At 45.1% G+C, this 24895-nt stretch overlaps 1 protein-coding gene across 1 annotated transcript in view; it reads right to left on the minus strand.

Moving 5' to 3' along the window:
* Positions 1-24895, minus strand: part of LOC136577417 (scavenger receptor cysteine-rich type 1 protein M130-like) — a 334056-nt gene that overhangs the window by 249857 nt on the left and 59304 nt on the right. The window contains exon 2 of the mRNA XM_066577312.1: positions 14676-14981. Within this exon, the coding sequence (XP_066433409.1) occupies positions 14676-14715 (40 nt within the window). The 5' untranslated portion in view covers positions 14716-14981. The remainder of the gene's footprint in view (positions 1-14675; positions 14982-24895) is intronic.

A 24895-nucleotide genomic window follows, 5' to 3' on the forward strand; every position in this document is an offset into this window, starting at 1 on the left:
AGACGGACCCCAGTAACATTTCAGTATGTGCAGTATAGGCAGAGCACAGTATCAGTTACATTTCAGTAGTAATGGTATCGACAGACCCCTGTAACATTTCCGTTACAGCAGTATAGGCAGAGCCCAGTATTAGTGGGATTTCAGTAGTAACAGTATAGACAGATTGACAACACCTATGTGGAAAAGCTAGTATTTTCTAAGGCAAGAGAGCGGCATTTGATTGCAATGACAAGGATACTCAAGGTACTGAAAGTCTGCACTCCTTCTCATCTCAAGCTGGAAAATGGAGAGGCTTCATTCCTATGGTTTCCAGTGTCCATTTCAAAGTGTTAGCAAATAGCAATCAAAGTTTCCGGTTACTACCACACAAGCATCTTTCTTAGGAATTATCAAAGATGATCACAAATAAAGTATGTGGTTCTCAGCTGGCCTGCTTCCGTTTAGGGTCGGTACCTGCTGCAACTCAGTTCCTTGCCCTGCAGGGATGGTGTGTTCTATAGTCACCTGTATTCCGACCTCAGCTGTACGCTAATCTTTGGACTTAGCAGTACCAACAAGTTGGAAGCCACCATTGCTCTACCAGTCGTCTGAAAGCTTCAGCTAGGGATAACGGAATACTACCGCGGTCGTATTTAGTTGGCTTTCAGGATGTGGCCAGGATTAAGTGGGCCGTGACGGGGCTGTGGTGGGGTGCTTTCTTATTGTGTCGCATTTGCCAAGAATGTTTTCATTGTTGGAGGAGGAGGAGGGGGGGTGTTTTAGAGGCAGTACGTGTCCTGTCCCCGTGTACGTGGTTATATGCACCTTACCAGTAACCGTGTTGGTGGGATAGTGGTCGCGACTGTGGACCTATTGGCGCGGTTTTATTTAGTTGGTTTTCGGAATGTGGCCAGGATGAAATGTGGAGTGTGGCTATAGTAGCACAGTTTTATTTAGTTGGTTTTCGGAATGTGGCCAGGATTAAGTGGGCCGTGGTGGGGGGCTTTCTTATTGTGTCGTTTAAGGTGAAATTCTTGGACTGCTGCCAGACGGACCACTGCAAAAGCATTTGCCAAGAATGTTTTGATTGTTGGAGGAGGAGGAGGGGGATGTTTTTGAGGCAGTACGTGTCCTGTCCACGTGTCCGTGGTTATATGCACCTTCCCAGTAACCGCGTCGCTGAAAAGTTGTCGCGCCTGGGGACCTAGTAGCGCGGCCTCGTTACCATCATGTCTTTGGGAAGCCTCCATTTCCACAACCCTGTAACATAGCAGTAGCAGCAGTATAGGCAGAGCTGAGAATTATTAACATTTCAGTGGTAAGAGTATGGACAGACCCCTGTAACATTTCATTGGCAGCAGTAGGGACAGACCCCTCTAACATTTTATTTGCAGCAGTATAGACAGACCCAGTAACATTTCAGTAGTATAAGTCTAGATAGACCCCAGTAACATTTCAGTTCCAGCAGTGTAGACAGACCCCAGTAACATTTCAGTAGTATAAGTATAGACAGACCCCAGTAACAGTTCAGTAGTATAAGTCTAGACAGACCCCAGTAACATTTCAGTTCCAGCAGTGTAGACAGACATCAGTAACATTTCAGTAGTATCAGTTGTGACATGCCCCAGTCACATTTCAGTTCCAGCAGTGCAAACAGACCCCAGTAACATTTCAGTAGTATCAGTAGGAACAGGCCCCAGTAACATTTGAATAGCAACAGTATAGACAGACCCCAGTAACATTTACGTAGAAGCAGTATGGGCAAGGCAGCAGATTCACATTTCCCTTGCAGCAGTGTAGGGAGAGCACAGCATTTGTAACATTTCAGTAGTAGCAGTATAGACAGGCCCTAGTAACATTCACGTAGAAGCAGTATGGGCAAAGCAGCAGATAAACATTTCCCTGGCAGCAGTGTAGGGAGAGTACAGCATTTGTAACATTTCAGTAGTAGCAGTATAGACAGGCCCCAGTAACATTTACGTAGAAGCAGTATGGGCAAAGCAGCAGATTCACATTTCCCTTGCAGCAGTGTAGAGAGAGCACAGTATTTGTAACATTTCAGTAGTAGCAGTATAGACAGGCCCCAGTAACATTTACGTAGAAGCAGTATTGGCAAAGCAGCAGATTCACATTTCCCTGGCAGCAGTGTAGGGAGAGCACAGCATTTGTAACATTTCAGTAGTAGCAATAAAGTCAGACCCCAGTAACATTTACATAGAAGCAGTATGGGCAAAGCAGCAGATTTACAATTCCCTTGCAGCAATGTAGGGAGAGTACAGCATTTGTAACATTTCTGTAGTAGCAGTATAGTCAGACCCCAGTAACATTAACGTAGAAGCAGTATGGGCAAAGCAGCAGATTCACAATTCCCTTGCAGCAGTGTAGGGAGAGCATAGTATTTGTAACATTTCAGTAGTAGCAGTATAGACAGGCCCCAGTAAAATTTACGTAGAAGCAGTATGGGCAAAGCAGCAGATTCACAATTCCCTTGCAGCAGTGTAGGGAGAGCATAGTATTTGTGACATTTCAGTAGTAGCAGTATAGACAGACCCAGTAACATTTCAGTAGTATAAGTCTAGATAGACCCCAGTAACATTTCAGTTCCAGCAGTGTAGACAGACCCCAGTAACATTTCAGTAGTATAAGTATAGACAGACCCCAGTAACAGTTCAGTAGTATAAGTCTAGACAGACCCCAGTAACATTTCAGTTCCAGCAGTGTAGACAGACATCAGTAACATTTCAGTAGTATCAGTTGTGACATGCCCCAGTCATATTTCAGTTCCAGCAGTGCAAACAGACCCCAGTAACATTTCAGTAGTATCAGTAGGAACAGGCCCCAGTAACATTTGAATAGCAACAGTATAGACAGACCCCAGTAACATTTACGTAGAAGCAGTATGGGCAAGGCAGCAGATTCACATTTCCCTTGCAGCAGTGTAGGGAGAGCACAGCATTTGTAACATTTCAGTAGTAGCAGTATAGACAGGCCCTAGTAACATTCACGTAGAAGCAGTATGGGCAAAGCAGCAGATAAACATTTCCCTGGCAGCAGTGTAGGGAGAGTACAGCATTTGTAACATTTCAGTAGTAGCAGTATAGACAGGCCCCAGTAACATTTACGTAGAAGCAGTATGGGCAAAGCAGCAGATTCACATTTCCCTTGCAGCAGTGTAGAGAGAGCACAGTATTTGTAACATTTCAGTAGTAGCAGTATAGACAGGCCCCAGTAACATTTACGTAGAAGCAGTATTGGCAAAGCAGCAGATTCACATTTCCCTGGCAGCAGTGTAGGGAGAGCACAGCATTTGTAACATTTCAGTAGTAGCAATAAAGTCAGACCCCAGTAACATTTACATAGAAGCAGTATGGGCAAAGCAGCAGATTTACAATTCCCTTGCAGCAATGTAGGGAGAGTACAGCATTTGTAACATTTCTGTAGTAGCAGTATAGTCAGACCCCAGTAACATTAACGTAGAAGCAGTATGGGCAAAGCAGCAGATTCACAATTCCCTTGCAGCAGTGTAGGGAGAGCATAGTATTTGTGACATTTCAGTAGTAGCAGTATAGTCAGACCCCAGTAACATTTACGTAGAAGCAGTATAGCCAAAGCAGCAGATTCACAATTCCCTTGCAGCAGTGTAGGGAGAGCATAGTATTTGTAGCATTTCAGTAGTAGCAGTATAGACAGGCCCCAGTAAAATTTACGTAGAAGCAGTATGGGCAAAGCAGCAGATTCACAATTCCCTTGCAGCAGTGTAGGGAGAGCATAGTATTTGTGACATTTCAGTAGTAGCAGTATAGTCAGACCCCAGTAACATTTACGTAGAAGCAGTATAGCCAAAGCAGCAGATTCACAATTCCCTTGCAGCAATGTAGGGAGAGTACAGCATTTGTAACATTTCTGTAGTAGCAGTATAGTCAGACCCCAGTAACATTAACGTAGAAGCAGTATGGGCAAAGCAGCAGATTCACAATTCCCTTGCAGCAGTGTAGGGAGAGCATAGTATTTGTGACATTTCAGTAGTAGCAGTATAGTCAGACCCCAGTAACATTTACGTAGAAGCAGTATAGCCAAAGCAGCAGATTCACAATTCCCTTGCAGCAGTGTAGGGAGAGCATAGTATTTGTAGCATTTCAGTAGTAGCAGTATAGACAGGCCGCAGTAAAATTTACGTAGAAGCAGTATGGGCAAAGCAGCAGATTCACAATTCCCTTGCAGCAGTGTAGGGAGAGTACAGCATTTGTAACATTTCAGTAGTAGCAGTATAGTCAGACCCCAGTAACATTTACGTAGAAGCAGTATGGGCAAAGCAACAGATTCGCATTTGCCTTGCAGCAGTGTAGGGAGAGCACAGCATTTGTAACATTTCAGTAGTAGCAGTTGTAGGGGTGTGCTGGCCTATAGGGGGAAACAGACAATCAGTCTGATGCCTGAAGCAAGAAGGAAAACACCCACAGGTGTGGTCAGTGCTATAAAAAGGGTTGTTCCTACTGCAGTAAGAGGCAGTGTCTGGCTGAGAGCCAGAGAGAGTGCCGGGCTGCCAGGCTCAGTGTGGCTAAATTTACTACGTGGACCCTTAAGCTAGAGATATTAAAATATAACTTTTATTCGACAATAACTAAAAAGAAAAACAGGGAAGAACAAACACACATATATCAAATCCGATAAAAACCGGTAGGTTAGAATCTATGCCACTGTCTGTAGACAAATAAGGACCAATCAGGCTGAGTGAAGTTGTTACTCAGCTATTGCATATTATCGGTCTTGAAAAACAATGACTCAATAGTCCAAATTTATAGCGCACGGGTCATTCTGATAAAGAAATGACCTGTGCAAAACAACTGAATGTTTCAAGCGTAACCCTACGCGTTTCCCCCACACAGTGGGTTCTTCAGGGGTTTCGATACGCTAAATCCAGTGATATACTGGATAGTGGCTAAGAGAGATGGTACATAATGAAACCTCAAGGTATCCAGAGTTGTCAAAATAGATGAGCATTGGATACAGAGGAGTCAAATAATATAGATCTGTTTGTTCAGGCGACTACAACCATCCTAATAATTTTGTGGTTGTTACCCGATGGTAGATGTCGCCTGACAGGTCTATAACGGCCTAGTTCCTACAATGGCAATAATTAGGAATAGGGTAAGCTTTAAGAACAAATCTACTCTTTCGAATCGAGTTTGACCGGGATGGTGTTCCACGGTACACAGAAAGTTTTTTGCCGTCAGGTCATAATATACCAAGATAGCTATCTAAAAGCTCTCAGTTGATAAGAGATATTGGCTCAAAAAAATAATTAGATGGAATATCTAAGACCTATACTAATCCCTCAATAGAGTAGTCCCTAAGTCAGAGCTTTTAGAAGACAAAACTGAAATCAAATAAATGAAAAAAATGAAAAAAACGGTGGCATGTCAGTCCGGATGGTGGACTGACAGCATACTGAATTCACAGATCCCAGACCCTTAAATAGGAGTCATACAGCTCCACCTTGTATGGGAGTGTCTCATGAATGGGCCAATCGTGGTTACTTAGAAGGAGTACCTTGTTTCGTTCGTTGCCATGGACCCCAGGACGCTACTATATTCATCCAACTGTGCCGTGACTTGTACAGCAAGTCTTTCAATATATATACAATGAGGACGCCTCTCTGCTACAAACCGCTGAGATAAAGCGGTTGTATAATCAACACGATCGTCTAGAGGCCGGTTGATGATCCTGTCAGCCGCATAGGTGTAGCGTGACATCGTTCTGCAGCGACCGTATAGGTCAGTGGCCATAGTAACGATGATGCGGAGGTCACATGACCCAGCGTGTCATCAGTCACATGAGCGAAAAAGGGGCGGTACAGTGGGCGCTGCGGCGCTCGAACGCAGCTTGGCGAAAAAGGGGCAGTGCAGTGGGCGCTGCGGCGCTCAAACGCAGCTTAGCCTCACTTAACAAGGGGTATTGAGATCAATAACCCCGGTGATGAGAGTAAACGGGTCATGTGACGTTACACGTCATAGACAGCGTCACATGACATATAAGGGGCGTGTCAAGAGCGCCGGAATGACTGAATAGCTGTTAAACTAATGTTATATCGTTGTAAATTGCATCAGTCAGTAACCATGACAACTAATGATTTGGACACACATCCATAAAATCATATAGCAGTCTGTGTCCGTACCAGCCTCTTCTGTCATTAGAGTGACAATTCCAAAGCAAGATAATGCAATAGAAAGACTTACATGCAGTATATCATAGTATTATAAAGGATTAGGATTAGCCAGAGACCATGACGAGTGTCTATTATGTTTCTAGCGGACACGTAATAAAAATAAACAGGCCAAACATAACAAGATGGATTCAGAAGTCAGGATTGGTCAACAAATCATGCAATAATTCCCATATATTTATCGGCAATGAATACCGTCATCAATTATGCGCAATACAATAACTATGAACGGTTCTGTGAATTATATCCAGTACTAGTTGATAAATTAAATATAGTACGAAGATCTGTGTACTATGTTGTGTACAAGGTAGAAGGCTGACCATATTCCAAATGGCCCATCCAAAAAGTAGAAAGGAAACTAAGCACAATGATGCATCAGAATGATTAGATAAGCTTGATAACTAAATCATGGAGTCATTTGCTCTTCCAATACTCGATTACTTAGTTGATAATTCACGTAAACAACATTGACATGCAAAAAACGCCCCGACTAGATGAAGCAATTGAAGGACAGGTGTTCGTTCAGTCCAGTTGGAAAAACAGAACGCATTCGAAAAATCCAACTTGCTTCTTTTTACAAGAGGAGTTTGTTTGTATCGCCACGCCGTCCGTCCGGACGGATACTCTCGATACCTTGAAAGTGAACCTGGGTTTCATCCTCCCCATGCTTGTCCCACATATGTGTGGCTAACGGTGTCTGCTCGTTCCGTCTGATGTTCCCTATGTGGGCAAGAATACGGCGATGGAATTGACATGCCACCGTTTTTTTTCATTTTTTTCATTTATTTGATTTCAGTTTTGTCTTCTAAAAGCTCTGACTTAGGGACTACTCTATTGAGGGATTAGTATAGGTCTTAGATATTCCATCTAATTATTTTTTTGAGCCAATATCTCTTATCAACTGAGAGCTTTTAGATAGCTATCTTGGTATATTATGATCTGACGGCAAAAATCTTTCTGTGTACCGTGGAACACCATCCCGGTCAAACTCGATTCGAAAGAGTAGATTTGTTCTTAAAGCTTACCCTATTCCTAATTATTGCCATTGTAGGAACTAGGCCGTTATAGACCTGTCAGGCGACATCTACCATCGGGTAACAACCACAAAATTATTAGGATGGTTGTAGTCGCCCGAACAAACAGATCTATATTATTTGACTCCTCTGTATCCAATGCTCATCTATTTTGACAACTCTGGATACCTTGAGGTTTCATTATGTACCATCTCTCTTAGCCACTATCCAGTATATCACTGGATTCAGCGTATCGAAACCCCTGAAGAACCCACTGTGTGGGGGAAACGCGTAGGGTTACGCTTGAAACATTCAGTTGTTTTGCACGGGTCATTTCTTTATCAGAATGACCCGTGCGCTATAAATTTGGACTATTGAGTCATTGTTTTTCAAGACCAATAATATGCAATAGCTGAGTAACAACTTCACTCAGCCTGATTGGTCCTTATTTGTCCACAGACAGTGGCATAGATTCTAACCTACCGGTTTTTATCGGATTTGATATATGTGTGTTTGTTCTTCCCTGTTTTTCTTTTTAGTTATTGTCGAATAAAAGTTATATTTTAATATCTCTAGCTTAAGGGTCCACGTAGTAAATTTTCCCAAATATATAGTTGGACTGAAACTGCCCCTGTAAAACTAGGCCCAGTGTGGCAGCTCAGTGGAGCTGGGGCTGCCAGGCCCAGTGTGTGGACAAAGAAGGCCAGAGGTGCACAGGGAGACGCCCCTCACCTCCACACCTAGGAAAGGTGTGTGCCTGGGAGATACAGGCTGCAAGTATTCTGTGACTTCCTGGGTGAGCAGAGAGGCGCTGTGGATGAAGCGCTGAAAGGTTTCAGCAAGACCCCTGGAGTACGCCTGCCCTTGGACTAAGGGGTCTGAAGGCATAAGGACCAGCTGTGCTCTGGACATTCACAGGTCTGTTCAACCCTATGGACTTGTACTGTATCCTCAGCTGAGGATTTACCTGCTTACCCTACGGACTGTGGAGGGTTAAAGCTATCAGAGACTTATGAGTTGCCATCATTAATTATTATTGATCTGGAGATCCAGTCGTTTGTGTTGGTTAAAGTTGTGTGAATAAAGTGCAAGTAAAGAAGGAAGTGACCGTTTGGCGTGATTTGTAACCCCCATGTTGTCACACAGTATAGACAGGCCCCAGTAACATTAACGTAGAAGCAGTATGGGCAAAGCAGTAGATAAACATTTCCCTGGCAGCAGTGCAGGGAGAGCATAGTATTGGTAGCATTTCAGTAGTAGCAGTATAGACAGGCCCCCGTAACATTTACGTAGAAGCAGTATGGGCAGAGCCCAGTATTAGTAAAATTACAGTAGTAACAGTATACACCAACCATGGTAACATTTCAGGAGCAGAAGTATAGGCAGACCGAAGTTACATTTCTGTTGCAGAAGTATAGTCAGACCCCTCTAGCATTACTGTGGCAGAAGTATAGGTAGGCAGAACAGAGTAACATTTCTGTAGCAAAAGTGTAGGCCAACCCCAGACACAGTGCTGTACCATGAGTGCAGGCGAAGCCCATAAAAATTACTTGGATTACATTGTAGGCGAGGGCTTCAAAAATTGGTGTACCGACAGTACAAATGTACCCCAGAAAAATTGCCCATGCCCAACCCAGAGGGCAGGTGAAACCCATTAATCGCTTAGCCTACTGTGGCTTATTTTGTAACTAGGCCTGGAGGCAGCCCAGCCAAAATAAAAATTGGTTCAGGTGGAAGTGTCAATGCTTTAATGAAAATTGAAACAGATAAATATTATTTTGAAAAGTTATATGAGCCTTTTGGCCCACAGAAAAATTGCCCGTTCGCGGTTATTACGTGAGGTTTCAGGAGGAGGAGCCGGAGGAGGAGGAGGAATATTATACACAGATTGACAAAGGTCTTTAGGTACCGCTGCTGTCCGCTGGTGGAGTAGAGAAGTCTGGGGAAATCCAGGCTTTGTTCATCTTTATGAGTGTAAGCCTGTTGGCACTGTCAGTTGACAGGCGGGTACGCTTGTCCGTGATGATTCCCCCAGCTGCACTAAACACCCTCTATGACAAGACGCTAGCCGCAGGGCAAGCCAGCACTTCCAGGTAATACAGCGCGAGGTCGGGCCACGTGTCCAGCTTTCACACCCAGTAGTTGTACAGTGCAGAGGCGTCACGGAGGACAGTGGTACGATCGGCTGCGTACTCCCTCACCATCTTCCTACAGTGCTCCCTCCGACTCAGCCTGGACTGGGGAGGTGTGACACAGTCTTGCTGGGGAGCCATAAAGCTGGCAAAGGCCTTGGAGAGTGTTCCCCTGCTGCGCTGAACATGCTGCCTGATCTCCGCGCCTCCCCTTCTACTTGGCACTCGGAACTGCGCCTTCTGCCACTAGCGCTGTCGGATGGGAAGTTAACCATCATTTTGTCCACCAGGGCCCTGTGGTATTGCATCACTCTCGAACCCCTTTCCTCTTCGGGAATGAGAGTGGAAAGGTTCTCCTTATACCGTGGGTCAAGCAGTGTGTACACCCAGTAATCTGTAGTGGCCAGAATGTGTCTAACGCGAGGGTCACAAGAAAGGCATGCTAACATAAAGTCAATAAGGGAGATGGAATAAATCCTCCACAGTGCCACCTATTGAAAGGCAGCATTCCTTCGAGTCAAAGTGGGACTTTTTATACAAGTCTTCTTAAAATGACTGGGAATCAAAAGCAAAGCCAGACTCCATGTACATACAGCTGTTTCCGGGTTATTGCCCATCATCAGTGTACAGTAGGAGTCTGGCTTTTGCTAGTGGTATCACTAGCAAAAGCCAGACTCCTACTGTACACTGATGATGGGCAATAACCCGGAAACAGCTGTATGTACATGGAGTCTGGCTTTGCTTTTGATTCCCAGTCATTGTAAGAAGACTTGTATAAAAAGTCCCACTTTGACTCGAAGGAATGCTGCCTTTCAATAGGTGGCACTGTGGAGGATTTATTCCATCTCCCTTATTTGCATATTACCCAGAGGAGCGTGCATGGCCATTTGAGTCTCCTCACTTAGTTTATAGTATATAGTTGCTCTCCCTAAGGAGAAAAGAGCGTTTCTGACCTCGGAACATAAAGTCAGCCATGTGTGCCAGGGTTCCTGTATGCAACATATGGCTGTCCTCACTAGGAAGATCACTTTGAAGATCCTCCTCCTCCTCCTCCTCAGGCCATACACGCTGAATGGGTGAGAGGCAAGCAGCATGGGTACCCTCTGCAGTGGGCCCAGCTGTCTCTTCCTCCTCAGGCTCCTCCCCCTCCTCCTCCTCCATGCGCTGAGATATAGACATGAGGGTGCTCTGACAATCCAGTGACATACTGTCTTCCCCCGCCTCCTATGCTTTGCAGGGAACTTCTCAACAGGCATAGCAGAGGAATGGTGACACTAATGATTGCAGTATCGCCGCTCACCATCAGGGTAGACTCCTCAAAGTTTCCAAGGACCTGGCAGATATCTGCCATCCAGGCCCACTCCTCTGTAAAGAATTGAGGAGGCTGACTCCCACTACGCCGCCCATGTTGGAGTTGGTATTCCACTATAGCTCTATGCTGCTCATACAGCCGGGACAACATGTGAAGCGTAGAGTTCCACCGTGTGGGCACGTCGCAAAGCAGTCGGTGCACTGGCAAATTAAACCGATGTTGCAGGGTCCGCAGGGTGGCAGCGTAGGTGTTGGACTTGCGGAAATGTGCACTGACCCGGCGCACCTTGCCGAGGAGGTCTGACAAGTGTGGGTAGCCTTTCAGAAACCGCTGAACCACCAAATTAAAGATGTGGGCCAGGCATGGCACGTGTGTGAGGCTGCCGAGCTGCAGAGCCACCACCAGGTTACGGCCATTGTCACACACGACCATGCCCAGTCGGAGGCTCAGTGGCGAAAGCCAGCGGTCGGTCTGCTCTGTCAGACCGTGCAAGAGTTCGTGGGCCGTAGGCCTCTTCTCTCTTAAGCTGAGTAGTTTTAGCACGGCTTGCTGACGCTTGCCCACCGCTGTGCTGCCACGCCGCGCGACACCGACTGCTGGCGACTTGCTGCTATTGACACATCTTGATTGCGAGGTAGAGGTTGCGTTGGAGGAGGAGGAGGAGGAAGGTTTAGTGGAGGGGGCATACACCGCCACAGATGCCAGCACCGATCTGGGGCCCGCAATTCTGGGGGTGGATAGAACGTGAGCGGTCCCAGGCTCTGACTCGGTCCCAGCCTCCACTAAATTCACCCAATGTGCCGTCAGGGAGATATAGTGTCCCTGCCCGCCTGTGCTTGTCCACGTGTCCGTTGCTAAGTGGACCTTGCCAGTAACCGAGTTGGTGAGGGCGCGTACAATGTTGCGTGAGACGTGGTCGTGCAGGGCTGGGACGGCACATCGTGAAAAATAGTGGCGCCGCCATCATGTTTTTGAAAGCCTCAGTTTCCACAAGCCTGTAATGGAGCATCTCCAGGCTGATCAATTTGGCTATGTGGACATTTAAAGCTTGGACGCTGCATTGAGAGACATTGCTGGATGGGGCCGAGGACAGCGGAGGTGAGGGTGTGGGTCCAGGCCAGGAGACGGTCTTGCCTGTGTCGTGAGAGGTGGGTTAGATCTCAGTGGCAACTTGGGGCCCAGGGGGAGAGGCAGTGGCACAAGCCGGAGGCAATGAACGGCCTTCGTCCCACCTTGTGGGGTGCTTGGCCATCATATGTCTGCACATGCTGGTGGTGGTGAGGCTGGTGGTGGTGGCTCCCCGGCTGATCTTGGCGCGACAAAGGTTGCACACCACTGTTCGTCGGTCATCCGCGGTTTCAGTGAAAAACTGCCACACCTTAGAGCACCTTGGCGCGAGGGGGTGCTTTGGGAAACAGCTGGTGGATTATTCGCTCTGGCCCTGCCTCTACCCCTGGCCACCCCACTGCCTCTTCCAACCTGTCCTGCGGCTGCAATTGCCTCCCCCTCTGAAGACCTGTCCTCAGTTGGCTTATCACACCAGGTGGAGTCAGTCACCTCATCGTCCAGCGGCTCTTCCTCCGAATCCTCTGTGCGCTCCTCCCTCAGACTTACTGCCCTTACTACTACCTCACTGATAGACAACTGTGTCTCATGGTCATCGTCCTCCTCACCCACTGAAAGCTCTTGAGACAGTTGCCGGAAGTCCCCAGCCTCATCCCCCGGACCCCGGGAACTTTCCAAAGGTTGAACATCGGTCACGACAAACTCCTCTGGTGGGAGAGGAACCATTGTTGCCCAATCTGGGCAGGGGCCCGAGAACAGTTCCTGGGAGTCTGCCTGCTCATCAGAATGTGTCATTGTCATGGAGTGAGGAGGCTGGGAGGAAGGAGGAGCAGCAGCCAGAGGATTCAGAGTTGCAGCAGTGGACGGCGCAGAAGACTGGGTGGTCGATAGATTGCTGGATGCACTTTCTGCCATCCACGACAGGACCTGCTCACACTGCTCGGTTTTTAAAAAAGGTCTATGACGTGGACCCTAAAATTGTGATATGAAGCTGGGGACCCCAGAAACTGTCCTCTCTCCTAATCCCGCAGCAGCTGGCTGTGATTCGCCTGGACCATGAACTCGTCCTATGCCCACAACCTCACTTGCAACTCCGCGTCCTCGCCCGCGTCCACGTCCTCTACCCCTACCCCTACCCTTCAGCATGGTGGATTAAGAATCGAGCAGACACTGAGCGGTGTAAAACATTTTTTTAATTATTGCCGCGCAGTTGGTGCCTGCCAACGGTTATACAACGCAAAAAGAAGCCTGAGCTAAATTATAAGGAAGGATGCAAGCAGGACTAGCTGTGCACTATGCAGTTGAGATTCACCTCAAGTCCCACAGGCCACGCAGTAATGTGCACTGGGTTACAAGCAGACGCAAAAAAGGATTCCTTTTTTTTTAAATTAGTTTTTCTCCAATGCAATGCAGGCAATGGAGCGTGTATTGGACTCTCCCTCCATGGCTGTCTGGCACCGTACACTGCGCCGTCAGCTGTCTGGTAACACAGAGAGGAGAAAAATATTAGTGCTTTTTAAACGTGCACTTGGAAACAGAGAGCGCTTACTTAACGCTAACTGCACCCAGCAAAAGATTACACTGAAGGCTGAACTGAGGCCTTGCAGTGCAATGCTGAGAAACTACAACTCCCAGCAACCACGGAGTTAAATGCACAGGTAGACAGGATTCCACCCTACCACTGTCCCTGCCTCACCAATACTTCCCCTATACTACTTAGTACAGACTGCAGCCTGAGAACGCTATAGCTGTAATTGGGCCGCACGCCCAATATACCAAAAAAAAAAAAAAAGGCAAAACTGCTCCCAGCAGCCACAACAGTAGTGCACTAGGTGAGCTGTGGCCCTAAGAAGGACCGTTGGGGTTCTTGTCGCTAACACTCTCCCTAAACCAGCAACAGCAGCAGCAGCACTCTCCCTAATCTCTGCCAGCTTGTGTCTGAGGCGAGCCGCGGGCGGGGCCGATTTAAATACTCGGGGGTCACTTGATCTCGCCAGCCACTCACTGCAGGGGGGTGGGATAGGGCTGGAACATCACAGGAGGTAGTTGTAATGCCTTCCCTGTGTTTCTATTGGCCAGAAAATGGCGCAAATCTTTCAGGGAAGGAATTGACTCGAGTAACGTGTGGTGCTCGTCTCGAGTAACAAGCATCTCGAACAGCCTAATACTCGAACGAGCATCAAGCTCGGACGAGTACGCTCGCTCATCTCTACTAGTAATACATACAAATTATAAGCAAGGATGATGGGACATTAACAGACTTATGGCAGTAAAGGAATGCTAAGTTAGTGCTGCGCATGCGCTGGCACCTCATATGTGAGGGCGCACACCGTGACTCCTGATGGGAGGGCTGTGGCGCATATGCTGGGACGCAGAGATGATACTGAGTAAGTGCTGTGCATAAGTGGGGGGGTCTGACCACAATCATTGTCCTCAGCTGGTTACATCCCGAGTGGCCAATCAGGACTTTGGTACATGATGGGCATTTCTAATGTGGTGTGGTGATTGGGTCGATGTCATCCATAGTTTGTATTTAGTCTCTCATGTATTATGTGCATGTCATTGACTTGATAAAGTCAGCAGGTAGCAGTCAAAACGTTCGCTGGTGTATGGATTGAAAGAAAGAGATATGTCCTGGTAAAAAAAATGCATTGAGGACTTCTGTTTGCACCCCGTATGCTGCTCCATCTTGACAGGTTGGCCTGATTTTATTTGGATGAAGAGTCCACATCTTGCTGGGAGCGTGCCTTTCAGCCCTAAGTGAGTTTCCCTCCCATCACTGAAGTTGGGGAAGATTGGAGGGCTGCTGTCCAACTACTACTGTTTGCTGCTAATGGCGTCTGGGGAGGAGGGAGGTTTGGTGGGTTACAGCAGGTCGGATCTGTTATTCCTGGGTCATGTTGTATCCAGTCCAGTGTGTGATGTGTGGAGAGAAAAGACACGTCTCTTACCTGAACATCGCACTCCAATCAGAGATGCAGAAGGTGACATTATACCATCAGCTATAATATATTCACACTGTGACAAGGATGACTCTTCTCCTGTACATACTAGATACAACTTCCTCCTGTAACCATCCACAAATATATCCCCTCTGGTCACACGATGTGGTAGATTTGCAGTGTTACATCCCAGCTCTCTACAAACTATATTAGCAATGTTGCCAGGGTCATAATCCACTCCCCACCATTCTCCTTCATATTTCACTTCCACTAATCCTTCACATTCAGTGTTTCCTCCATAAAGTCTCACTGGAGCTGTGAAAATAAACAGAAAATAATATAAAAATCCATGAATATAAGGAAATACTAGTATAACAGCGCTTGTCTCCCCATGACGTCCCCTCTCCATATGCCTATTAATCACAATGCACATCTTAGAGGGGTGACTAGTCCTCGAGGTCCCTCTCTATGAGCCAGAATGAGGAGGGGCAGCTGGTGGATCTGGTAGATTCTGCATCACATGGGTGTCAATTCACCAGAATCCCCATATGTGGCTCCCAGAGATCCCAGCTGATGGTCATGGACTAGAGAAGCCGGAGCCAACTTCTTATAACAGCAGTCTTCATGAGAGAATCCCTAAGAGCAGCGACCAATAGTAATATCTCTTACTACACCCCACATCCCAGAAATATCATCTACACCATCAAGTCACAAGTGTTTATGTATATTTGTGTAGACAAAGAGTGTATACAGGAGGTCTGAAACTGTCTACATACTGCAACATGGAAAATATCTGCAGAAAAGCTTTATTACTAGATTAAAGGTGTATTTACACAGGTGATATTCCCGTGTGACTTCAATATGGATGGAACCTGCATGGGAAAAGAACCCCAATATTTTCAATGGGTTAATTTATATCAGCATTTTTGTTCTTGTACCGACAGTGCGAGAACAACAAACTGCAGCATATCTTTCTTTTGGGTGATTCTGCTGTGCGAATCGCCCACCCTTTCCTATGGGGGTGTGAAAAAAGTGCTTTGCACATATGCCATAGAATAACATGCATTTTTTTCATGCACTTTGAAAAGCGCTTACTGCAGGGATGTGAATCACGTGTTTGTGGCACAGAAGTCTGAAGATTGCAGGTCTACAAGTGCGATATTGGTCTAACTTTCCCAGACCAGTACCACACCTGCCTGTGGAAATACACCATTAAGGCTCTTTCCCACAAGCGTATGCACAAAAGCTCTTGCAGTACCGCAATGTTTTCGTGCCGTGAAGGAGCCTTTTTTGGGTGCAAATCTGCACATTTTGCTGCACTTTTTGTGCCGACGGAGACCTTTCACATCAGCACAGGACACACCCGCGCCATAATTACAAAAAGGCTGCGCAGCCTAATTAGTTAGGTGTGTTTGTTTTATCGCAGCATTGTGCAGCGTAATACACAGCAGGTCTTAGTAAATACGCCGTATTTTGGAAGATGGTCTGTAACAGCAATGATAGCTAAATGATGTGGAATACACCAATATACACTTTCTACATCACATGTTAACCACATATACCGATCCTTCCATGACAAATCTCCGAAGTGTTTTTCCACATCTTTACTATCTTTACTATTTGACAAATATCCAGGATTGCGCTGAACCCAGCAAATCCAGTGAGAAGCTACAAGAGTTTATAGTAGTGGGTGGAGAGTATTCATTAACACATCAGTTTTTTGCCTTTGATGGTAATTTTTACCTACAGATAACGAGAGCCCCATGGGGTGGAGATTCTCCCCGATGCTAGCTAATCTGACGGTGGATTGGTCGGAGGAACAATAGATTTGCTCAAACTTTAACCCATATAAAAGCTCAGATAGTGTGGTATGCCAGAGCCAATATCATTATATGTGGGATCGCACTGAGGCGGCCACACAGGATTTAGTATTTCATCTTAATGATAATCAATATCACTTGAAGTTCACCAGCTTGATCTCACTCTCTGGCCTGGGTCAGATGAGCGTGGTTTACTCGCTGCTACAGCAATAGGAACCAATTGGTTCCCATGGAAGCGCTGACACAGACGCTCTTTCGAAGCACAGAATCTGCGCTTTTAAAAAAGAAAGGACAGCCAGTGCAAACTCACAGGTCAGCTCCATGGTGCACCGAGGTGCAGCTTGCTTTCCATAGGCTCCAATGGGAGCCGTGTAAGCTCACTGCCTGCGGCACGGATCGTGTGAACGGGCTGCTCAACGGAGCTAGAAGCAGTCCATTCATGTGATCTGTTCAAGGAAGACAGCAGTATGGTTTACTCATTGCTTTGCTTGCTTTGCAGTGAGTAAACCACGCTCGTCTGGGTGGTAATAAATGGTTCGTACTCTGATTGGGCCCCCATCAGTAGTGGGGGCCACAGGGCTCAGTATTGGGCCGCATTCTGTTCAATATATTTATCAACCAGCTCATAGAGGGGCTGCACAGTAAAATATCAATATTTGCAGATGATAAAAAATTATACAATATAATCAATGCAACAGAGGACAATGTGCGGCTACAAACGGAGCGAAATAAGCCGGGGGCTTGGGGGGGGGGGGGGGGGTGGATGGTGAATGAAGGTCAATGTTGAAAAATGTAAGGTTATGCACATGGGCAGAAGAAACAGTCACCAATATACACTAAATGGGGTACTGCTAGGGAAAAGACCTGGGGGTACTAGTGGGCTGTAGACTAAACTGGAGTAACCAATGCCAGTCAGCTGCTGCAAAAGCTAATAAAGTCTTGGGGTGCATTAAAAGAGGTATAGGGGCGAAGGACGAGAACATTATCCTCCCACTATATAAGGCACTTGTCAGGCCTCACATGGAATACTGCGCACAGTTCTGGTCACCGGGGCTCAGGAAAGATGTTACAGTGCTTGAGGGGGTTCAAAGAAGGGCAACTAAACTAATGCATGGAACGACGGGACTGGAATACCCAGAGAGGCACCAAAACTGGGATTATTCACCCCGGAAAAAAGACGGCTAAGGGCGCCCACCCACTGGCGTTTTTTTTCACTGCGAAATTCGCACGTTTTTTTTTTTCTGCAGAGGGTCTATGGCACTTGTAATGTAAAAATCGCGATCGCGCAAAATCGCGATTTACCGCGATATCGCGATTTTGCGTGATCGCGATTTTAGCTTTGCATGTCCCATAGCCCAAAGACCCCTGCAGAAAAAAAAAACCGCTGCGAATTTCGCAGTAAAAAAACGCTAGTGGGTGGGCACCCTAAGGGGCGACCAAATAACTCTGTATAAATACATGATGGGACGATACAAGGATCTCTGCCATGATCTGTTTATACCCAGGACTGCGACGGTAACAAGAGGGCATCCGCTACGTGTAGAAGAAAGCAGGTTTCATCACCAACACAGAAAAGGGTTCTTTACTGTAAGAGCAGTGAGGCTGTGGAACTCTCTGCCTGAGGATGTGGTGATGGCAGAATCCATAGAGGAGCTTAAGAGGGGACTAGATGTCTTTCTGGAGAGGAAGGATATCTATATATATATATAAAGCTGAAAGCCCTCACTGACTCACTGACTGACTGACTGACTGACTCACTGACTCACTGACTCACTGACTCACTGACTCACTGACTCACTGACTGACTGACTCGCCGAAAGTTCTCCAACTTCCTGATATCGTAGAAACATGAATTTTGGCACGAGCATAGATTATCTCCAAAATAGGAAAAGCTAATGGGTCCCAACTCGATTATTCAATTTTATGCGCAAAAGAATTAGCGTCCAAATTTTACGTGCGCAATGTAATTTTCTCACTTTCCGGTGTCATAGAAATGGGAAATTTGGCACGAGCATTGATTATGTCATGAATAGGAAAAGCTAATACGTCCCAATTCCATTATTCAATTCTAGCGCAAAAGAATTGGCGTCGAAATTTTACGTGCGGAATGTAATTTTTTCACTTTCCGGTGTCATAGAAACAGGAAATTTGGCACAAGCATTGATTATGTCATAAATAGGAAAAGCTAATGGGTCCCGACTTGATTATTCAATTCTATGCGCAAAAGAATTAGCGTCCAAATATTACGTACGGAATCTAATTTTCTCACTTTCCGGTGTCATAGAAACGGGAAATTTGGCACGAGCATTGATTATGTCAAAAATTGGAAAAGCTAATGGGTCCCAACTCGATTATTCAATTCTATGCGCAAAAGAATTAGCGTCCAAATATTACGTACGGAATCTAATTTTCTCACTTTCCGGTGTCATAGAAACGGGAAATTTGGCACGAGCATTGATTATGTCAAAAATTGGAAAAGCTAATGGGTCCCAACTCGATTATTCAATTCTATGCGCAAAAGAATTAGCGTCCAAATTTTACGTGCGGAATGTAATTTTTTCACTTTCCGGTGTCATAGAAACAGGAAATTTGGCACGAGCATTGATTATGTCATAAATAGTAAAAGCTAATGAGTCCCAACTTGATTATTCAATAATATGCGCAAAAGAATTAGCGTCCAAATTTTACGTACGGAATCTAATTTTCTCACTTGCCGGTGTCATAGAAACGGTAAATTTGGCACGAGCATTGATTATGTCATAAATAGGAAAAGCTAATGGGTCCCAACTCCATTATTCAATTCTATGCGCAAAAATATTAGCGTCCAAATTTTACGTGCGGTATGTAATTTTCTCACTTTCCAGTGTCATAGAAACGGGAAATTTGGCACGAGCATTGATTATGTCATAAATAGGAAAAGCTAATGGGTCCCAACTCCATTATTCAATTCTATGCGCAAAAGAATTAGCGTCCAAATTTTACGTGCGGAATGTAATTTTCTCACTTTCTGGTGTCATAGAAACGGGAAATTTGGCACGAGCATTGATTATGTCATAAATAGGGAAAGCTAATGGGTCCCAACTCCATTATTCAATTCTATGCGCAAAAGTATTAGCGTCCAAATTTTAAGTACATAATCCAAATCTCTCACTTCCCAATGTCATAGAAACATGACATTTGGCACAAGCATTGATTGTGTCATAAATATGAAAAGATAATAGGTCCCAACTCGATTATTCAATTAGTGTCCAAATTTTATGTATGTAATCTAATTCTCTCACTTCCTGATGTCATTTTATATGAAGGAAACGTTGCATGGTTACCTCCACGTGGTGTTTCCTGGGTAACGCAAAGAACTATGCAAAATGGTGAACATATGTTTTTCCTCAGTATCTCTTAAGTAACCACGACTTCATAAGATTTTCCGTGTGAACACCAGATAAACACCAGTACCAAATTAACTCGGGCGAAGCCGGGTATATCAGCTAGTTATCTATATATATAAAATTGAATGTATGCGTGTCTGTCTGTCTGCGTGTATGTTTGTCCTTTATGCGCTACTACACTATTCATCTGATCGCCATAAAACTTTGGGAAGTTGTTGAGTACACTCCTGGGAAGATTAAAGGCATAGTACAAATATTCTATGATAAACGGCGCGCGTGCGTGCGTCTTCGACAGTTACGACCCCCCCCCCCCCACGTAGATCGTTCGATTTCCATCATTGCCACCACTTCTCTCACTTCCAGATGTTGTAGAAACATGAAATTTGGCACGAGCATTGATTATGTCATAAATAGGAAAAGCTAATGTGTCCCAACTTGATTATTCAATTCTAAGCGCCAAAGAATTAGCGTCCAAATTTTACATACGGAATCTAATTTTCTCGCTTCCCAATGTCATAGAAACTTGAAATTTGGCACGAGCATTGATTATGTCATAAATAGGAAAAGTTAATAGGCCCCAACTCGATTATTCAATTTTAAGCGCAAAAGAATTGGCGTCCAAATTTTACGTACGGAATCTAATTCTCTCGCTTCCCAATGTAATAGAAACGTGAAATTTGGCACGAGCATTGATTATGTCATAAATATGAAAAGTTAATGGGTCCCAACTCGATTATTCAATTCTATGCGCCAAAGAATTGGCGTCCAAATTTTACGTACGGAATCTAATTTTCTCGCTTCCCAATGTAATAGAAACTTGAAATTTGGCACGAGCATTGATTATGTCATAAATAGGAAAAGCTAATGGGTCCCAACTCGATTATTCAATTCTATGCGCAAAAGAATTAGCATCCAAATTTTACATACAGAATCTAATTCTCTCACTTCCTGATGTCATCTATATATATATAAAAATGAATGTATGTCTGTCTGTCTGTCCTTTTTGCATTACTACACTAGATATATAAAAACGAATGTATGTATGTATGTATGTCTGTCTTCGCAGCAACGCGCGGCGGGTAAGCTAGTTTATATATATAATATTGAATGTATGCGTGTCTGTCTGTCTGTGTGTCTGTTTGTCCTTTATGCGCTACTACACCATTCATCCGATCGCCATGAAACTTTGGGAGGTTGTTGAGTACACTCCTGGGAAGATTATAGGCATAGTACATTTATGCTACAATAAATGACACGCATGCGTGCGTCGTCGACAGTTACGACCCCCCCCCACGTAGATCGTTTGATTTCCATCACTGCCACTAATTCTCTCACTTCGCGATGTCGTAGAAACATGAAATTTGGCACGAGCATTGATTATGTCATAAATAGGAAAAGTTAATGGGTCCCAACTCGATTATTCAAGTCTAAGCGCCAAAGAATTAGCGTCCAAATTTTACGTACGGAATGTAATTTTCTCACATAGAAACTTGAAATTTGGCACGGGCATTGAATATGTCATAAATAGAAAAAGTTAATGGGTCCCAACTCCATTATTCAATTCTATGCGCAAAAGAATTAGCGTCCAAATTTTACGTACAGAATCTAATTCTCTCACTTCCTGATATATATAAATGAATGTATGTCTGTCTGTCTGTCTTTTATGCATTACTACACCATTCATCCAATTGCCATGAGACTTTGGGAAGTTGCTGAGTACACTCCTGGGAAGATTACTGGCATAGTACAACTATCCTACGATAGGTGGGGCGCGTGCGAGCGTCGTCGACAGTTATGCCCGCCAGACAAAGATCGTTTGATTTCCATCTCAAGCACAAAAGCAAAAGGCATTACGAGCAACGGGATGAGTGTTCAACCAGAAAATGATGCATCCGCCGAACGTTTCGCAAGACAATTGCTGGATATTGAGAATGCTGAGGTAACATGAAAGCTGTGCTGTGATTGGTTGCTATTTCTTATACTGCTGAGGTAACATGAAAGCTGTGCTGTGATTGGTGGCTACTTCTTATACTACTGAGGTTGCATGAAAGCTGCGCTGCGATTCGTTGTTATATATTATACCACTGAGGTAACATGAAAGCTGCGCTGTGATTGGTTGCTATTTTTTATATTGCTGAGGCAGAATAAAAGTTGCGCTGTGATTGGTTGTTATTTCTCTTACTGCTGAGGTAACATGAAAGCTGCGCTGTGATTGGTTGTTATATTTTATATTGTTAAAGGGGTTGTCCAGCGGCGAAACGCTTACCTGAATCCCCGCTCTCCGGTGACTTCTTACTTACCTGCTGAAGATGGCCGCCGGGATCTTCTCCCTCGGTGGACCGCAGGGCTTCTGCGCGGTCCATTGCCAATTCCAGCCTTCTGATTGGCTGGAATCGGCACGTGACGGGGCGGAGCTACACGGAGCCGGCATCCTGCACGAGCGGCCCCATTGAGAAAAGAAGAAGACCCGGACTGCGCAAGCGCGTCTAATTTGGCCATTAGACGCCGAAAATTAGGCGGGCTCCATGGAAACGAGGACGCTAGCAACGGAGCAGGTAAGTTAAAAACTTCTTATAACTTCTGTATGGCTCATAATTAATGCACAATGTACATTACAAAGTGCATTAATATGGCCATACAGAAGTGTATAGACCCACTTGCTGCCGCAGGACAACCCCTTTAAGGTAACATGAAAGCTGCGCTGTGATTGGTTGTTATATATTATACCACTGAGGTAACATGAAAGCTGCGCTGTGATTGGTTGTTATCTAGATATATAAAAACGAATGAATGTACACTACCGTTCAAAAGTTTGGGGTCACATTGAAATGTCCTTATTTTTGAAGGAAAAGCACTGTACTTTTCAATGAAGATAACTTTAAACTAGTCCTAACTTTAAACAAATGCACTCTATACATTGCTAATGTGGTAAATGACTATTCTAGCTGCAAATGCCTGGTTTTTTGTGCAAAATCTACAAAGATGAATAGAGGCCCATTTCCAGCAACTATCACTCCAGTGTTCTAATGGTACAATGTGTTTGCTCATTGGCTCAGAAGGCTAATTGATGATTAGAAAACCCTTGTGCAATCATGTTCACACATCTGAAAACAGTCTAGCTCGTTACAGAAGCTACAAAACTGACCTTCCTGTGAGCAGATTGAGTTTCTGGAGCATCACATTTGTGGGGTCAATTAAATGCTCAAAATGGCCAGAAAAAGAGAACTTTCATCTGAAACTCGACAGTCTATTTTTGTTCTTAGAAATGAAGGCTATTCCATGCGAGAAATTGCTAAGAAATTGAAGATTTCCTACAACGGTGTGTACTACTCCCTTCAGAGGACAGCACAAACAGGCTCTAACCAGAGTAGAAAAAGAAGTGGGAGGCCGCGTTGCACAACTAAGCAAGAAGATAAGCACATTAGAGTCTCTAGTTTGAGAAACAGACGCCTCACAGGTACCCAACTGGCATCTTCATTAAATAGTACCCGCAAAACACCAGTGTCAACATCTACAGTGAAGAGGCGGCTGCGGGATTTTGGGCTTCAGGGCAGAGTGGCAAAGAAAAAGCCATATCTGAGACTGGCCAATGAAAGAAAAAGATTAAGATGGGCAAAAGAACACAGACATTGGACAGAGGAAGACTGGAAAAAAGTGTTGTGGACGGATGAATCCAAGTTTGAGGTGTTTGGATCACAAAGAAGAACGTTTGTGAGACGCAGAACAAATGAAAATATGCTGGAAGAATGCCTGACGCCATCTGTTAAGCATGGTGGAGGTAATGTGATGGTCTGGGGTTGCTTTGGTGCTGGTAAGGTGGGAGATTTGTACAGGGTAAAAGGGATTCTGAATAAGGAAGGCCATTACTCCATTTTGCAACGCCATGCCATACCCAGTGGACAGTGCTTGATTGGAACCAATTTCATCCTACAACAGGACAATGACCCTAAACACACCTCCAAATTGTGCAAGAACTATTTTATAGCAGAAGCAGGCAGCTGGTATTCTATCGGTAATGGAGTGGCCAGCGCAGTCACCAGATCTGAACCCCATTGAGCTGTTGTGGGAGCAGCTTGACCGTATGGTACGCCAGAAGTGCCCATCCAACCAATCCAACTTGTGGGAGATGCTTCTAGAGGCGTGGGGTGCAATTTCACAAGCTTACCTCAACAAATTAACAGCTAGAATGTCAAAGGTGTGCAATGCTGTAATTGCTGCAAAAGGAGGATTCTTTGACGAAAGCAAAGTTTGATGTAAAAACAATGTTATTTCAAATACAAATCATTATTTCTAACCTTGTCAATGTCTTGACTCTATTTTCTATTCATTTCACAACGCATGGTGGTGAATAAGTGTGACTTGTATATACATTCTCTCTCTATCTCTCTAGCTCTCTAGCTCTCTCTCTCTCTCTCTAGCTCTCTCTCTCTCTCTAGCTCTCTCTCTCTCTCTAGCTCTCTCTCTCTCTAGCTCTCTCTCTCTCTCTCTCTCTCTCTCTCTCTCTCTCTAGCTCTCTCTCTCTCTCTCTAGCTCTCTCTCTCTCTCTCTCTCTCTAGCTCTCTCTCTCTCTCTAGCTCTCTCTCTCTCTCTAGCTCTCTCTCTCTAGCTCTCTCTCTCTAGCTCTCTCTCTCTAGCTCTCTCTCTCTCTCTCTCTAGCTCTCTCTCTCTCTCTCTAGCTCTCTCTCTCTCTCTAGCTCTCTCTCTCTCTCTAGCTCTCTCTCTCTCTCTAGCTCTCTCTCTCTCTAGCTCTCTCTCTCTCTCTCTAGCTCTCTCTCTCTCTCTCTCTCTAGCTCTCTCTCTCTCTAGCTCTCTCTCTCTCTAGCTCTCTCTCTCTAGCTCTCTCTCTCTCTCTCTCTCTAGCTCTCTCTCTCTCTCTCTCTCTAGCGCTCTCTCTCTCTCTCTCTAGCTCTCTCTCTCTCTCTCTCTCTAGCTCTCTCTCTCTCTCTCTCTCTAGCTCTCTCTCTCTCTCTCTATAGCTCTCTCTCTCTCTCTCTATAGCTCTCTCTCTCTCTCTATAGCTCTC

Source organism: Eleutherodactylus coqui, chromosome 8 (assembly GCF_035609145.1).
Source record: "Eleutherodactylus coqui strain aEleCoq1 chromosome 8, aEleCoq1.hap1, whole genome shotgun sequence".
NCBI lineage: Eukaryota > Metazoa > Chordata > Amphibia > Anura > Eleutherodactylidae > Eleutherodactylus > Eleutherodactylus coqui.